The sequence below is a fragment of the Nothobranchius furzeri genome, chromosome 5, assembly GCF_043380555.1.
Source record: "Nothobranchius furzeri strain GRZ-AD chromosome 5, NfurGRZ-RIMD1, whole genome shotgun sequence".
Lineage (NCBI taxonomy): Eukaryota > Metazoa > Chordata > Actinopteri > Cyprinodontiformes > Nothobranchiidae > Nothobranchius > Nothobranchius furzeri.
The window spans coordinates 56,972,619-56,989,025 of NC_091745.1; the positions used below are offsets into that span (position 1 = coordinate 56,972,619).

The 16,407-nt window shown below is 43.4% G+C and overlaps 1 protein-coding gene across 1 annotated transcript in view; it reads left to right on the top strand.

The window, feature by feature from the left end:
- The window catches only part of hpn (hepsin), a 58,785-nt gene that overhangs the window by 22,056 nt on the left and 20,322 nt on the right, over positions 1-16,407 (top strand). The window contains exons 4-10 of the mRNA XM_054740650.2: positions 6,831-6,938; positions 7,113-7,154; positions 8,193-8,322; positions 12,132-12,251; positions 12,405-12,445; positions 12,686-12,851; positions 12,956-13,146. Coding sequence (XP_054596625.1) covers positions 6,831-6,938; positions 7,113-7,154; positions 8,193-8,322; positions 12,132-12,251; positions 12,405-12,445; positions 12,686-12,851; positions 12,956-13,146 — 798 coding nt within the window. The remainder of the gene's footprint in view (positions 1-6,830; positions 6,939-7,112; positions 7,155-8,192; positions 8,323-12,131; positions 12,252-12,404; positions 12,446-12,685; positions 12,852-12,955; positions 13,147-16,407) is intronic.

Consider the following 16,407-nt stretch of genomic DNA (forward strand, 5'->3'; position numbering starts at 1 on the left):
TCACTGTCCCCGTAAAAAGGTGACTAATCACTTCGTCCGCTCGCACGGCCAAAAGCTCCATGATCTCCGCATCCGTCCAGTTTGTCATGTTGTAGGTGGTTGAAAGATACTAGTGAGAGGCCATGTTTATCTGTGTTTATATCCCTTTCAGCCAGCACTTGGCACGCAGTATACGTCACTAACGCGACCACCCTCTTTTGTGGCGGGTGGGGGGTCTCCCACAGTTGCTCCAAAGGGATTAGCGGGGCTGACACGCGTTTAGCCGTCAGAGGCGAGGGGCTCATGCGGCAATATTACTTCGAGACTAAGTGCATCAGAATCGAGTTTTATCACCTCTCCCCTTTGCTCCTTGCCACATATACGAGACCCACAAATTCGGATTTATCACTCTGTAATGACGCGATGTAGTGATGTGTTGGTCGCGAACGAAACGGCTCTAAGAGCCGGCTCTATAAAGTGAATGATGGGAGCCGGCTCGTCACTGGGAGCCATCACCCTCCTTTTCCTCCCCTTCTTGCTTTGGTGAAAGCCACAGGCAATTGGTCAACGTGTGTAACTGCGTCTGCGTGTCCAGACTATCCACACACAGAGCAGTAGGGGCGGGGAAGAGGGAGGATCAGACTCAGACAGACACACAGCAGAGCACATGTGGGCGGAGGGAGACGAGAGGGAATGAGGAGGAGGAAAAAGGCAAGCGAGAGAGAGGAAAGTGCGACGATGACGGTGAGAAAATGAGTGACAGCAGTCGGAAAGTTGAGATTTATTAAAGTGTTCAGTAAATGAATCCATATAAATGATAAATATTTGATATATTGCTTTTTTACATTAGTAAATAATTTTACATATAGTTTTGCATAATTTTTGGTGATAAATATACTCTACGCAACAGAAAATCTGAGGAGCCACTTGGGAGCCGAAAGAGCCGGCTCTTTTTGGTGAGCTGAGCCAAAATTCCCATCACTAACGCAATGGTCTGTCTTATAAAAGAGGCTTTAGTGACCTCAGCTATTGGAGAGCTCAACCCAAAGTCCCCAGACTGAGCTTTCTTATTGGAAGATATGCTGGTGGGATTGAGTAGGTCTTCTAAGTATTCCGTCCACTGATCCACTATGTCCTGAGTCCAGGACAGCAGCACAGCATCCCCACTATAAATGATAAATGACCCGCACTTGTATAGCGCCTGTCAGAGTAAGGACTCCAAAGCGCTTTACACTACAGTGTATCATTCATCAATTCACACACACATTTACACAATGATGGTGATGAGCTACGATGTAGCCACAGCTGCCCTGGGGTGCACTGACAGAGGCGAGGCTGCCGAGCACAGGTGCCACTGGTCCCTCCGACCACCACCAGCAGGCTTAAGGGTTAAGTGTCTTGCCCAAGGACACAACTGCAAAATTCTTTGTCCGGAGCCAGGATCGAACCTGCAACCTTCCAATCACTGGACAACCCACTCAACCTGTTGAGCAACTGCTGCCCCGATAAACAGTCTTGGTAGTGCACTGCTTTCCCCTCTGAGGTGCTGGATGGTGGACCAGAATATCGTCAAAGTTCTATGGAGGTCTTGCTCCATGGTCTCATCGAACTCCTCCCACGCTTGATGTTTTTGCCTCCATGACCACTCGAGCTGCATTCTGCTTGGACTGCCAGTACTTATCAGATGCCTCTGGAGTCCCACAGGCCAAAAACACACAATGGGACTCTTTCCTCAGCTTGATGTTTATGTTTATGTGCTTAGCAGACGCTTTTACCCAAAGCGACTTCCAATTTATTTTAACCTATAGGGCATGTTGTGATCTGTGGGGGAAACCGGAGTACCCGGAGAAAACCCACGCATGCATGGGGAGAACATGCAACTCCACGCAGAAAGGCTTGATACCATCCCTAACCACTAGCGGGTTTGGGGATTGACGCCTCTGCAAGCATTAATCGTCCCGCGGCTGCAGATCCAGTTGGCTGCTTTGACAATGGAAGCATGGAACAATGCCCACTTGAACTCAATGTCCCCCAACTGTTCAAAATTCTGCTAGAGGTGGAAATTGAAGCTCCGTCTGACAGGAGACTCCGTAAGACGTTCCCATCAGACCATAACAAGTGGGAGACACATATGCTAACTGTTGTAATTCCTACACAGTTTACTTAATTTGGATGTTAATACCCTCAAGTTAAAGTGGACAGTCTGCAGTTATAGCACATTGTATTGGTTTCATTTCAAATCCATTGTGGTGGTGTATAGAGCCAAAATTGATGCAGGTAAAATGGGGGACAGAAGTGTCGGAACCTTTCTCTGTGTTGAATGGAGTCAAACAAGGCGGGATTCTGTCTCCTGTCCTTTTTAACCTGTACCTTGACGAGCTGTCTGTTACTTTGAATGATAGTAAGACTGGATGCTTGGTGGGTGACCGCCTTGTAAATCATTTAATATATGCAGATGACCTAGTCCTCATGTCTCCCTATAGCGCAGGCCTGCAGCAGCTGCTCAGGGCATGTGCTAAGTATGGTGAGCAATTTGACATCCTGTTTAACCCTAAAAGGAGTGTGGTTATGATTGCTGCTACGAAAGGGGACCTGACGCTTAATTTTCCATCTTTTAACTTAACAAATCAGGTCCTCGAAGTGGTAAGCAAAGTAAAATATTTGGGGCACATTTTAAGAAGTGACCTCTGTGATGACGAGGATATTAAGAGGCAATGCGGTAAGCTGTACATGCAGGCTAACACTCTGGCACGTAACTTTGGCATGTGCTCAGATTCTGTTAAAGTGTCACTCTTTCGTTCCTTTTGTACTCCTTTCTATACAGCCCACTTGTGGTGCAACTATAGGAAGGTAGTAATGAAGAAGCTTCAAGTGGCTTATCAGGATGCTTTTAGAATCCTCATGAAGCTCCCTAGATGGTCCTCTGCAAGTCATATGTTTGTTGTGAGTAACATCCCTACTTTTCATGCGCTTCTGAGGCTCTTCATGTATAAATTCATCTGCCGTCTGAGTTTGTCAGCTAACACTGTTGTTAGAGCACTGTCTTCTTTAACTTACAGTGACACGAGGTACTCCTCAGTCCTTTTTAAACATTGGAACAACTGCCTATATGGTTTTTAATTAGAATGTGTTTTTATTTTTATTTTATTCTTGTGATGGACATATCCCTTGTCTGAAATAAAGTTTGAATTGAATTGAATTGATACAATTGTGTCCCAATATTCATGGTCCGGACTGTACATGATCTGGGAAAAAGTAAAAATAGCATCACCTTAACTGGTCTGTATTAATTTAGACAAATACATTTTTTACTGTTTCAAAAGAAAAAAAAGTGTGTTTTGTTACTGACTACAACTTCACAGCCAGGCGGAGGGAGACTAGGGGTCTTCTCACACACCTCTGGCTGCCTGATGGGGTCTGGATCCCTGGGCTCTGTCGGATCTCTGCTGGGGTTAGGCGCCCTTGGGTCTCGGGCCGCTGAGATTCAAACTTGGCCTGCCCTGGGGTGTGTGGCTGTGGGCTTGCCATTATTATCTCCTGGGCTTCTGGCGAGGCTTCTGGTTGCCTCCCTTTTCCGGAGTGATCCTTTGCACCTCTCCAGAGGGTGTTGGGGCTGCTCCGGTGTCAGTCTCCCTGGGGTTTCCGTGCTCCGAGACAGACCTTGGGTCTTTGGGGGCAAATCTGTGGCCCCTCACACTCACTATTGGGCATGCCTATGGAGAAACCTTACTGTCCCCACGTGCTTTAAAGCCACATCAATTTTTACGGTCCCAAAAACATCATCTCCCTCCTGCTTTAATGACTACCATCCTGTTGCACTTACTTCCATCCTTATGAAGTCCTTCGAACGGTTAGCCATGCAATGCATCAAGTCTGTTCTGCCCCCTTCCCTGGACCCCTTCCAGTTTGCATACCGGCCCAACCGCTCGACTGATGACGCCATCTCCACTGCACTCCACTCAGCACTCACACATCTGGACAAAAAAGACTCATATGTCCGAATGCTGTTCATAGACTTTAGTTCAGCATTCAACACTATCATCCCCCAACAGCTTACTCAAAAACTGGTCCAGCTGGGTCTCAACACCTCACTGCGTAACTGGCTGTTTGACTTCCTCACTGGAAGACCACAAGCAATATGGGTCGGCAGAAACACATCCAGCACCATCATTTTAAACACGGGGGCCCCTCAGGGATGTGTGCTGAGCCCCCTCCTCTTCACTCTGCTGACCCACGACTGCACACCATTACACAGCTCTAAACTCTTCATCAATTTTGCGGATGACACGACAGTGGTGGGTCTCATAAACAAAGGGATGAGATCGACTACAGGAACGAGGTGAACCACCTGACCACGTGGTGTGCTGACAACATCCTCTCTCTGAATGTGGAGAAGACCAAGGAGATTGTTGTGGACTTCAGGAGAGCACACACTCAGCATGCTCCTCTGACCATCGACGATGTGTCTGTGGAGAGAGTGAGCAGCACCAAGTTCCTGGGTCTGCGCATTACAGAGGATCTCTCCTGGATGAACAACACCACAGCATTGGCCAGGAAATCACAGCAGTGTCTCTTCTTCATCTGCAAACTACGAAGAGCAAGAGCACCAGCCCCCATCCTGTACACTTTCTACAGAGGCAACATCGAGAGCATCCTGTCATGCGGCATCACTGTGTGGTTTGGAGCCTGCAACGTATCCTGCCTTAAAACCCTCCAACGCATAGTGAGAGCAGCAGAGAAGATCATTGGGGTCTCTCTTCCCTCCCTACCAGACATTTGCAGCACCCGCCTTACAAAAAAGGCCATTCACATTGCGGCTGATCCCACTCACCCAATGCAAAGCCTCTTCGAGCTGCTGCCGTCAGGGGGGAGACTGTGGAGTCTCAAGGCCAGGACTAACAGTCAAGGACAGCTTTATCCATCAGGCAGTTAGGAAGCTAAACTCCCTCCCGGCTCTGCCCCCTCTCCTCTCTTTTCCCCCACAGTCTCACTGAACTCGGTTACTTTGACACGCTCACACTCTCAGTGGCTGCACAAGTCATTTTGTGCAGTATCGATCTGCTAATTACCTCAAAAGACTTCTGTCTGTCACTTATGGCAATATTACAATCTCCATTTGCACTGTGTGTCTAGATTGCACTACTTTTTAACATTTTATTTTTTTTATATTTGTAACACTCTATTTTTACTAAATGTTTATTTGCTATCTAGCGAGGGTTTGAGAGTAACGTGTTATGTATCATCATGTTGTTGGCGCAGTGATATTTTGGTTCTGTTGTATTTTTTGCGTTCCCCTTTTCTCTCTCTCTCTCTCTCTCTCTCTCTCTCTCTCTCTCTCTCTCTCTCTCTCGTTCTCTCATTCTCTCTCTCTCGTTCTCTCTCTCTCTCTCTCTCTCTCTCTCTCTCTCTCTCTCTCTCTCTCTCTTTCTCTCTTTCTGCAGGTCTAGAAGCAAATTCTCTTTGATTTAAACAACCAAATACATTTCGAATAAAGCTTTGATTTCAGGTGGGGCAATATCTGAGTCTTTAACGCTCCACCTGTGAAAGTAAAAACTGTAAGGCTCGTTTTTGGCACTTTAACTTTTATTTCGATTGCTTTACAGCTGGACAGGACACGTGAGAAAAAAGGCTAACTGAGAATCTACACTAACATGTTGAACGAAGCAGTTTGTTTAATTATTTGCTCTTGTTTACTTAATGAGACTTACTGATTGTTTGTGTCGTTGCACATTTTTCTGTGAACCTGTTTTTCTCTTTGATCTGACTGTGTGAACTAGCAGCTGTGGAATCTGGTTTAATGTCTCTATTATAGAGGTGTAACCTTAGGCTCTGGCTATGATCTGCAGTGTTTCTCTAAATTTCATGGTGAGCAGGTTGTGTTAAATGGTAACAAACATGCTCTTGTATGTTTTGAACCAACAGTTTCTAAATGTATTTTCTCTTTTTTATAAGAAAACTGGGTAAAGGTTTACAATAAGGGTCCCTTTATTAATGTTACTTAGTGCAGTATTAAGCATTAATAAACAATTTAATAACATAATAAGAACTGCATTACCATAATGCATTAATAAACAGATGCCTCTCTGGCCCTTTGTGCTAACCTTAAGGACACTTAATAGTTAACAATATTGGAAACGTTAATAAAGGACTCTTTTGATTATTAATGATTAATAATGCAGTAAGTAACGTTAATAAAATGACCTTATTGTAAATTGTTGCTGAAAACTCTAATTTTTATAAAAATACTATATATTTCTGTTGAGATTAATGAAATTGAGAAGCTGTTCTTAAAGCAGAGGTTAATAGGTTGGAATAATACAGACATGAAGATGCACAGTCTGTATGTGCGCACAGGACGGGCATGGCACTACCTCCTGGATTTGGGAGTTTGTGCTTTGTGGAGACATGCTAGACTTTAGACTATTGATTTAATCAGTATCATTTGTTCTTGTCAGTGTGTGCCAGGACATGAGCTGTTAGCCTCTCCGCATTAGAACAGGGAGCCACTGAGAATCATTTCACTGAAGTTTTCCTGGCCAGAAAAATGTAAAATGAAACAATATTGTCTCAATTCGTCAAATATGTGAGCAGGTAATACGATATCAGTGTTTACTCTTTAATGATGTTTTCACCTGAGCCACATCTCTTTCCTGGTGGGATTGTTAGTGTAATTTTAAAGTTTACTGGATTACTAGAATGTTCTGATGAAAACAAATGTGTGCTGTGTGCTGTGTGCTGTGTGCCGTGTGTGTGTGTGTGTGTGTGTGTGTGTGTGTGTGTGTGTGTGTGTGTGTGTGTGTGTGTGTGTGTGTGTGTGTGTGTGTGTGTGTGTGTGTGTTGTTTGTTTGCAGGGAGCAGGGGGATTTCTCTGACGTGTGTGTTGACCCCCTGGCGGGTGATCGGGGTGTGTGTAACATTGATGACCCTGGGAGCCATTGGAGCTGCCGTTTGGGCCGTAGGTCAGACTACGTCGCTTTCAGAAATAAACACTTATTTTTTCTGATCTTTGATGATCTGCTTTCTGTGAAATGTCTTGCTTTTTATTCTGGCGCTCCATCTGTCAAATAATGTTAAGGTTTTACTATTATCAATGATCTAACTAATCTGTTGTGTATTTATTTACTTTTCTGTAGTTACTTATTGCACCATGGAAGAAGACACAGGATTGTACGATGGTGAGTTAGAGAGAACATGTTGATGCTTCTCAAAGCTTTAATCCTGATTCCTGCATGTTTGAACACAAACGTATGAGCACATGGAAGAACACATGCGCACGGAACATTTTGCTTCTGTGTGTCTTCTGTGAGGGCGGGCTGGGGTGGATTTTGTAGCCATGGTGCAACGCCACGCCTGAGCCTATATCTGAGTAACAGTGCACACATTTAGAGCTCATACTTTTAATTAATTTATTAAGAAATTTACCAATAGAATTTAATTGGATTTTGAAGTATACAGAAAATTTACAAAAATGATGTAATCGACACATATAGTAATAATTAATAAATTATGTTATTCCATCCAGACACACGCACTTCTACCCCTTCAGAAGGCTAAACTGTGAGAGGTAATTTGTTTAAAATCAGTTCTCGTGAAGATGGTAAGAAACACAAGCAGTGTGTGACACATTAAAAAAAAGCCCTCATTGTTTTTAATTTGCAGCTCTGAGCAGCACTGTTTCTCCATGCTATTTTCATGAATCAAGTAGAATTTAAAGTTAAAATGTTTGTTTTTTAATCCTGTGATTATTTTTATAAAAATGTTTACGTGATATATTTTATTTCCTAAACAGGTCTGTAAATTTAGAAGTAGTCCATATTTATTCTTGCATGATAAAAGTGATTTTAACCTCCGCTAAACAGTTTTTCTGCCCCCTGCTGATGTAAATGCACTCTTTTTAAAATGTGAACTCAGGATACTGATTGTGTTCAGTCATGACTTTGATGTGCACCAAAATAATTGTAGTGATTATTTAGTCCATAATCGAGCAGCACTAGCTGTTTTTTTGTTTGTTTTGTTTTTGAAGTCAGTCAGTGACTTGATGCAATTTGCTGGGTTCCTTATATCGGAAACATTTTTTCTGATTGGCTTAATGAACTGATCTGAATTGGAATGTTTATTATGTGAAGTGCCTTGAGATGACTCTTGTCGTGATTTGGCGCTATATAAATAAAATTGAATTGAATTGAAGTAACTTTTCTTTCTGTCACTCACAGTTCAGGTAAATTCACCTGACCAACATCTCAGGATCTTCGATCCCGCTCAGCGGAGGTGGCGTCAGGTGTGTTCCTCCCCAGCTAATGAACTTCTTGCTAGCATCAGTTGTGAGGAAGTTGGATTCGTCAGGTGAGTCAGATCTCCTGATGTTGTGTTGTAGAGGCCTTTTTGTTGGCATGAACTTCTTCCATTAATGCTGCTACAGTGAATCTACAGAACAAGCTAGGTTTAGGATGCAGAAATGGTGACGGGATACTTAGACCTCCCCTCGGGTATCTTCCCTGTGATACTTCTGCTGGAATTGGAATTGGAACCCTGCACTGCCAGAGGAAATAATAGAACGCTAAAGACTAGTCGGGGCAAAAAACAAACAAGAAACGCGTGGATCAGCATGGATAAGTCCACCACACCAGAAGAGAGCCTAACACTGGAGGATTTGAAGTCTTATTTCCTGATATTTGAACATCTTGTCTCAGATTGGATAATAGCAACGTGTCTCTACCACCGACTCCATTTGCTCTGCAACATGGACGTTTTATCTCCACAAATAACAAGTCTGGAGGAGCTTCTGCTGTGTGGTGAAATTGATAATGCTAATGGTTAGCATCTGCTAGCTGAGACATTTCTGGACACTCAACCAACAACAGTCACGAGTCAAGATGGGTGAGTCCATGATTGTTAAGTGCAGTGTGACATAGAGCTGTGTATTTTTAAATCCTAGAGTTTTACCATCCATTTTCTATCAGAAGCAGATGCAGGAGATAGGTGAAGAGGAGTATTTTCATCTACAGCCTGCATGAAAAACCCACAGTGACAGATTTTAATAAAAAATAATCATGAAAAAAGTTTTTTCAGTGTTCTACTCCTTTAATGAAGAGTAAATCTCATGCTTGATGACTAAAGCTAATAAACAAGCTTCCACCTTTGCTGTTTTGTCTTTTCCGCCAGTCCGTCCCCTAAAGCGGTGATTCTCAAACTGGGGTCAGCACAAATTTGTCTTTGCGGAGGTTGTAAGGTTAGCAAGATTTGACTTGTAAAAACAACATACTGTAAATTAAATCCCAATAACACACCCTACATTATAATTAAATCTCTTTCTATAAAAGTTATAACTGTCAGTAAATGATCACGTTTCATGTGTGTAGGGGTTGGGGTTTGGGGTCTTGCCTAGTCTTGGACAAGGAGGTCCTCAAGGAAAAATGTTTGGGAACTACTGCCCTAAAGTGCCCATAAGTTTTATGTTCCTGCTCCTCCTGTTTGTGTGTGAACGACTGTTGCATTTTATTGTTTTTACTGTACTGCATTTATTTACAGTCATCTATGAATGTTTACAAAATGACTTTGACTCTGCACGTGCCACATAGCATGCAGTGGTTAAATGGTGAATCGGCACTCCCCTATGGATCATGGTCCAATTGTTAAGAACGGGATGGTCACACTGATTGGATACGTTTGTTTTAAGATTGTACGTTTCAGAGGCGATTAGAAATCTTCCCTTTTTTTGACAAAACATTTAATTAATCAGTTGCCATTGCTAAGTGAACAGCATTTCATGCAATATGGCAAAAAATCTCCAGAGATACATCTCCTTCTGCGCCTTTAAGAAATTCAGTTAAACTCAAAGGTTTACAGAAGAGTGAAGAGTAAACTGAATACTCCTCCATATCGGTTAGGTTCTTTAAATATGTACAGGGATATAATCAAGAATTGTAACCAAAACTCAGCTACAGTTATCTACATTTTTATTTCCTTCACTAAGACTTGGTGATAATAATGTGACCCTGTCAGTGCCTTTTTCCTGTTTCATGCATTCCGCTCAAGCTGCCATTCATTGTGTTTTTGAGCAAGACACGTCACCTGACTTACCTTCTGGTTGGAGGGCCCAGTAGCATCTGTGTTCAGCAGCCCCACCTCTGTCAGTGATCTCCAGGGCAGCTGTGGCTACATTGTAGTAGCTCATTACCACCAGCGTGTGAATGACTGCTGTGTTGTAAAGCACCTTGGGGGGTTGTAGGACTCTAGAAAGCACTTTATAAGTGTTTATCATTTATCATTACAGGAAATATAATTGATATAGTGATTGTTGCAACATTTATACCACATCAGAATCCTCTTTATCACTAAATACTGTCTGTCGTTTCCACTGGATGACCACACTGTCTCTGTACGAATATCAAACTGTCTCTCTGACATATCAAAATGGATGAAATTCCCCCATCTCCAACTCAACCTCTCTAAAACTAAACTACTTGTCATCCCAGCAAAGCCATCCATACAGCACAATACCTCAATCCAAAATGACTTCCTATCTCTGGCTCCTTAAAAGGCAGTTCGAAATCTGGGTGTTGTGATTGATGAACACCTGACCTTTAAAGATCATGTTGCCTCTGTCGCTCGTTCATGCCGCTTTATGCTGTATAACATACAAAAGATCAGACCATACCTAACACAACATGCCACCCAGCTCCTGGTGCAATCTACTGTCATCTCCTGCCTCGATTACTGCAATGCCCTTCTAACTGGTCTTCCAGCCTGTACTGTGAGACCTCTTCAAATGGTCCAGAACGCAGCGGCACATCTGGTCTTCAATCAGCCAAAAAGAGCACACTCCACCTCTCTGTTCATTGAGCTCCACTGGCTACCACTATCTGCACGCATCAAATTCAAATTGCTAACACTAGCATACAAAGTCCGAGATGGTACGGCTCCCATTTACCTGAATTCTCTTGTAAAGGCTTACGTCCCGGCCTGGCTGCTCCGGTCATCACAGGATCGTCAGCTAGCAGTGCCTACACCACTCTCAGGACAATCCAGACTCTTCTCATGCATCATTCCACAAATGTGGAATGACCTACCAAGCACTACAAGAACAGGGGCTTCCTTTTCGACTTTCAAGAAACTCCTGAAGACCCTGCTCTTCAGAGAGCATCTTCTAAACTAGCACCCTCCCTGCACCCCTCCCCCCTTTCTACCGTCCACTCCTTTGTTCCCTCCTCTCCATGATTCATCATGCTGCCTCACTGCCACCTACGACTGACTGGAAATTGTTTGTTGGTGTCATTGTTATTGTTGTTGTTAGTCTCAAGGGCAACATGCCGATTATCACTTGTAAGTTGCTTTGGACAAAAGCTTCTGCTAAATACATAAACATAAACAATGCAACTAGAGCTAGCTATCACTGTGTCAACCTGATGAGGAAATATAAAATCAACATTGTTTTACTGAACAATCACATGATAATAAATCACAGTGCATTTAGTGCCAACCACAGCCTTAAGACATGTGTTGAAAATGCCCAAGTCCATACTTATGAGAGCACCATGTGAGCATGTGTGCGTACACGTGCTTGTATATGTAAGGTTTCTCTATAGGAGCGTCCAATAGAGAGTGTGAGGGGCCACAGATCTGCCCCCCAAAGATGTGTAGGAGATGGAGGGAGCTCTAAGTCCCAGAGATCCAGGAGCTGCCCCAGTGTGTAGGGACCCCAGGGAGACTGTACCCAGAAAAGCCCCAGCCCTCTCGAAAGGCGCAAAGGATTGCCCCGGGGGGTCACAACCAGGAGCTGGCAGAGTCCCAGGAGATAATAAGTGGTAACCCCACAGGCCTGCCTGCAGCCTCCTACCCTCAAGCCGGCCGAGCCCGGAACCCAGCGACCCGGGACCCAGGGGCGACCAGCCCCGCCGGGGGCCCAACAGAGCCCAGGGACTCAGATCCCACCAGGCAGCCACCGAGATCAATCAGGCAGACTCCAAAAATCTTAAACCCCCTGACCCAGGAGCCGCGAACACTCAGGCAGATCTGGTTTTGGATTTTGAAAGGAAAACTAACAGCCCTGTTGTTTAAATGTCACGTCTTTATCAGACCAGTGAGACTGTCAGAGAGTCTGAATGGTGTTTAAAACATTCCCATCAATGGTCAAACTGGTCTGTTTGTTCCAGTGTGCTGAACTACTCCGTTGCGTCGGTGCCAGAGGCCAGTGGTGATGGAGGAGAGTTCTTCTGCGTCAGGCAGGAAGATCTCAGCCACGGCAAGAAAATCAAAGACTCGTTGTTCCCATGGTAACTAACACCAGTCAGATTTTTCTCCCGATCGGTCTCCGACATTGGCCTCTCTGTTGGTCACTCATCTCTTTAGAAAGTTGAACAGTAATTTTAATCTGGAGGCTTTATGTTGTCAGTCAGGCATTTATTGGCTCTTTCTGTTTGTTTTAGTGATTGTGAGGATGGGGAAGTTCTCACACTGTTGTGCCAAGGTAAGTCAGTACAAGTCTAAACTCTTTCTTTCTGACACACAAGCGTACTTAAACATCTTTTTCTACATGTTTTTGACCATCTCTACTGTACTGTTTTATTGCTTCAGTCGGATTTCTTTCTTTTTATGTCACATCCTGCAGCTCACTATTGTATGTCTTCCATTCATGTTTACAACTTTTTGTATAATTGTGAAAAATAATTATAAATGTTTAAAGTATTTTTTCCTGTGTTGGTTAAAGACTGTGGCAGACGTAGTTTTGCTGCAGATCGCATCGTTGGAGGTGTGGATGCACGGCAGGGCAGCTGGCCATGGCAGGTTAGCTTGCAGTATGATGGTGTTCATCAGTGTGGAGGATCCATCATCTCCAATCGCTGGATTGTCTCAGCAGCTCACTGCTTCCCAGAGTGAGATTTTTTCTATATGAATCATCCTTATTTTGCTGATGATCACTCAGCATCTGTTTGTGGAGCCACCCAAACCTTAACCAGGGTTTCTTCTCTCATTCCAGGCGCTATCGCTTCATTAATCGCTGGCGAGTCCTCCTGGGCTCCATCTATAACAAACCGGTCAATGCTAATGTGGCAGAGGTGAAGACCATTGTTTACCACAGCAGCTACCTGCCTTTTGTAGACTCCAACATTGATGACAACAGCAGGGACATTGCTGTTCTGGCCCTCACACAGCCGCTCACCTTTAATGGTAGGTCGGCCACCATTACACTCCCGTACAGACATCACAGCAGTGATTCTAATAGATTTGGATACATTTGTGGTACATTGGGTAATTTTTGTGCCACAGTGTAGAACATAAATGATGGGACATGTCTGCCCTCTGGTGTCCATCATCATTAACTACAGAAATGTGCTGAAGTCAGGTGGACTGATTCTAAATCTCAACACAGATTTAAATAAACACTGAAGTAAAGCTTGACACTAATGTAGTAATCAGCATTAGGATATTTATCATCAGCGTTAATAACATTCTCATCCACTCATTTTTAAAAATTTATCTGCTATAAATGAATGCCTCGTGAGTTGTGTTCTGAGGAAAATAAGCTTTGGCTCTCCTGTTTCAGGAAGTGGAATTGGGGGTGGGGGCAGGATTCCACATTAACATTCATGGTATGCTATGAAAACGAGAGAAACAGTGTTTTTATGACCTGCATGTTTCCCATCTATTTCTTACAATGCAGGAAATAGAGGTAGAATAGCATTTTTGCGTTGTATGTTTCGTTACATATGATACTCAGAGTGACCGATTATATTCAAATACATATATATTTGAAGGAACCCATTAATCCCAATAAAACTACTCTGTTGTGTTAAAGGAGCAATATGTAAGAATTCTACAGTAAGGTATATAGCATCACACAACAGTCTAATGTCTCAGTCATGTTGGAAGGAAGGTTACATTGGTACACATTTAATTTTCAACTGGCTGGGGTGGGGTGTCAGTTTTTCTCCTTTCAACAAAACTTTAGCAGAACATAGTTACTGTTCACAATGAGTCCTTTTGACAAGACATGGAGCTAAAAGCTCCAGAGTTGTTTAATGGTGTGCATCAGTAAAATAACATAATTAAAATCTTATTTCTGATTATAATCGTGCAGGCTGAACATAAAAATAGTCTCCTACACCTCTCTCCTGCATTAGCTTCTGATAGAAAATAGATGGTGAAACTTTAGGATTACTGTCACTGTCACTAAACATTCATGGACTCACCCATCTTGACTCACGACGTGGAAGGCTGTTGTTGGTTTAGCATCAAGAAACTGCAGAGAACGTCTCGGCTAGTAGAAGCTAAATCTTAGCATTAGCAACTTCATCTCACAGCAGAACTCCTCCAGGCTTGTGTTATTTGTGGAGCTTAGGGTGACCATATTTCCATTTCCAAAAAAGAGGACAGGGGATCTGTGCCTATGACGTCCTACTATGGCAACGCCACACAAACCACGTTGGGACCCATTTTTTGGTAAGAGCTAAAATTAATATTAGATTCTGCCAATAAAAAGGGTTCTAAAACAATTCATATGTAAAAAATGTACATATTTATTGCAAAATCTCATTTTTCTGCTCCTTTCTTCTCCTGGCACTCACAGAGCACAGTCGCTTCTGCTTTGCTCCCTCATCTTTTTTTTTCCCAAGGCTCTTTTTGTCCTTGTCTGCCTACAGACCACTTCTCTGCATTTCCTCTGGAAATCACTATTTTTCAGAAATGGATTTAATTAACTGGTCATTCAACGCAATAAGATTTTTTTCTACGATGAGAACGGAGGAGGGGGCTCCCACTTGCCCTCACGGGACACACGCAGCAGGATATATGCTCGATTCCTGGAAGGTGTGGAATGTCATCTGTCTCTCTCAGCTGTCCATTGAGGACGTCAAAGATATGTGGATATTTGGCCTGATGATAACTGGATTTCTTCTGATTGGAGTGGGAGGATATCTGGTTTTCCGAAAAATTGGGATGACGGGAGCGATTGGAGGGCAACCAGCACCCATGGACGGCACCGTCCGGGCGGAGACCTCACGGACTGGGACGTTACTCGAGCTGAATCGTAAGCTGGACAGTGTCTTAGCTGCGTTACCGGTGCTAGTGCGCAAAATGGATGTCATCTCGGAGAGGGTCACCGGACGGTGTGGAGATGTTTAATAACCCGAATTAGCTTCACTGAAGGACTGGAATGATCAGTTACACCCCCCCCCCCCCCCCCCAACGGAGTCTCATGTTGTGAATGTTGAAGTTTGTGCTTATATGTTTGAGGTGTTTATTCTGCATAGTACAGCTACGCCCTGTCGGGTGTAACTCTGGTATGCTTTTTTTTCCCTCCACCAACCTATTCTCATGTAATTCCTTTTCATCTATTAAGGTAGCGCGACTCATGTTGCGAATGACCGCAGTCACCAATTCTTGTCATGTGTCTTGCCCATGTATGTCTGATCTCTGAATTGTGTGTACTGAAACTCAATTTCATTTCTCTGTATGTCTTGCACATGTGGTAGAAATCACAATAAATGACTTTGACTTGACTTTAGTGCTGCAACAATGTTTTATTAATACCAATTTATTATACCTTTTGTTTTACTACAGCACTGGTAAGCTTCCTGTGCACAGATTATTAAGGATGCTTGGTTCAGCTGTGAGATTAGATGATAGGGTCAATGAAAAAAATAAGTTGTCACACACTCCATGGAAACTTTCAGAGAATCCACAAATAGTGGCTTTCAAATGGTTTTGTTACTTTATGCAAGTTTAGAAAAGAAGCAGATGAGACAGCATGTCTGATAATTTAGTTTTTCATCTGATAATTTTAAAACATGTCAGTAATGTCTGAGGGGCTTTTATAAACACTGTATAACTAATACTCCTGGAGAGGGTATGAATTACACAGAGGCTTCTGGGGAGCCCAGTTATAGGGGTGGGGGGGTGTTATGTTTCCCCTTGGCCCCCAAAATGCCTTGAAATGGCCCTGGGTGTGTGACTGAGATTTGAAGGTGATCTGAATTGTATCAAATGTGTAAGTATTACATGTGTATAACTTATTGTTTTATAAAACGTGTGGTGGAGCTAAATCTGCGTACATTTTACTTTTCAACACTTTGTTTTGTTTTCTTGTTTTTATTTAACTATTGTCCTGTCCTGTCCTGTCTGTCTCTCATCTTCCTGCATCTCCTCTAAACTCTGCAGAAAAACTGCTGCCTGGATTCTTACTTTTTCACCTCACGAGTTACTTTTGAACTACGCCGCAAAGCGTGCACATTTCGATGCTGCGTCAGTGAGGTGGAGTCACCCCAGCACAGGTGATGAGCTCCGCAGTAGCAGAGCGCTTCAGGCACAAATAAGACAGAAAGTAGAGAATATAAGCGGACATGAACGATCGTGGGTTAATGATAGTTTTTTGTTTGCGCCACTTTGAGAATGGACCGTGCGATGGACGCAGCTGCCCGGGGCGCACCATCA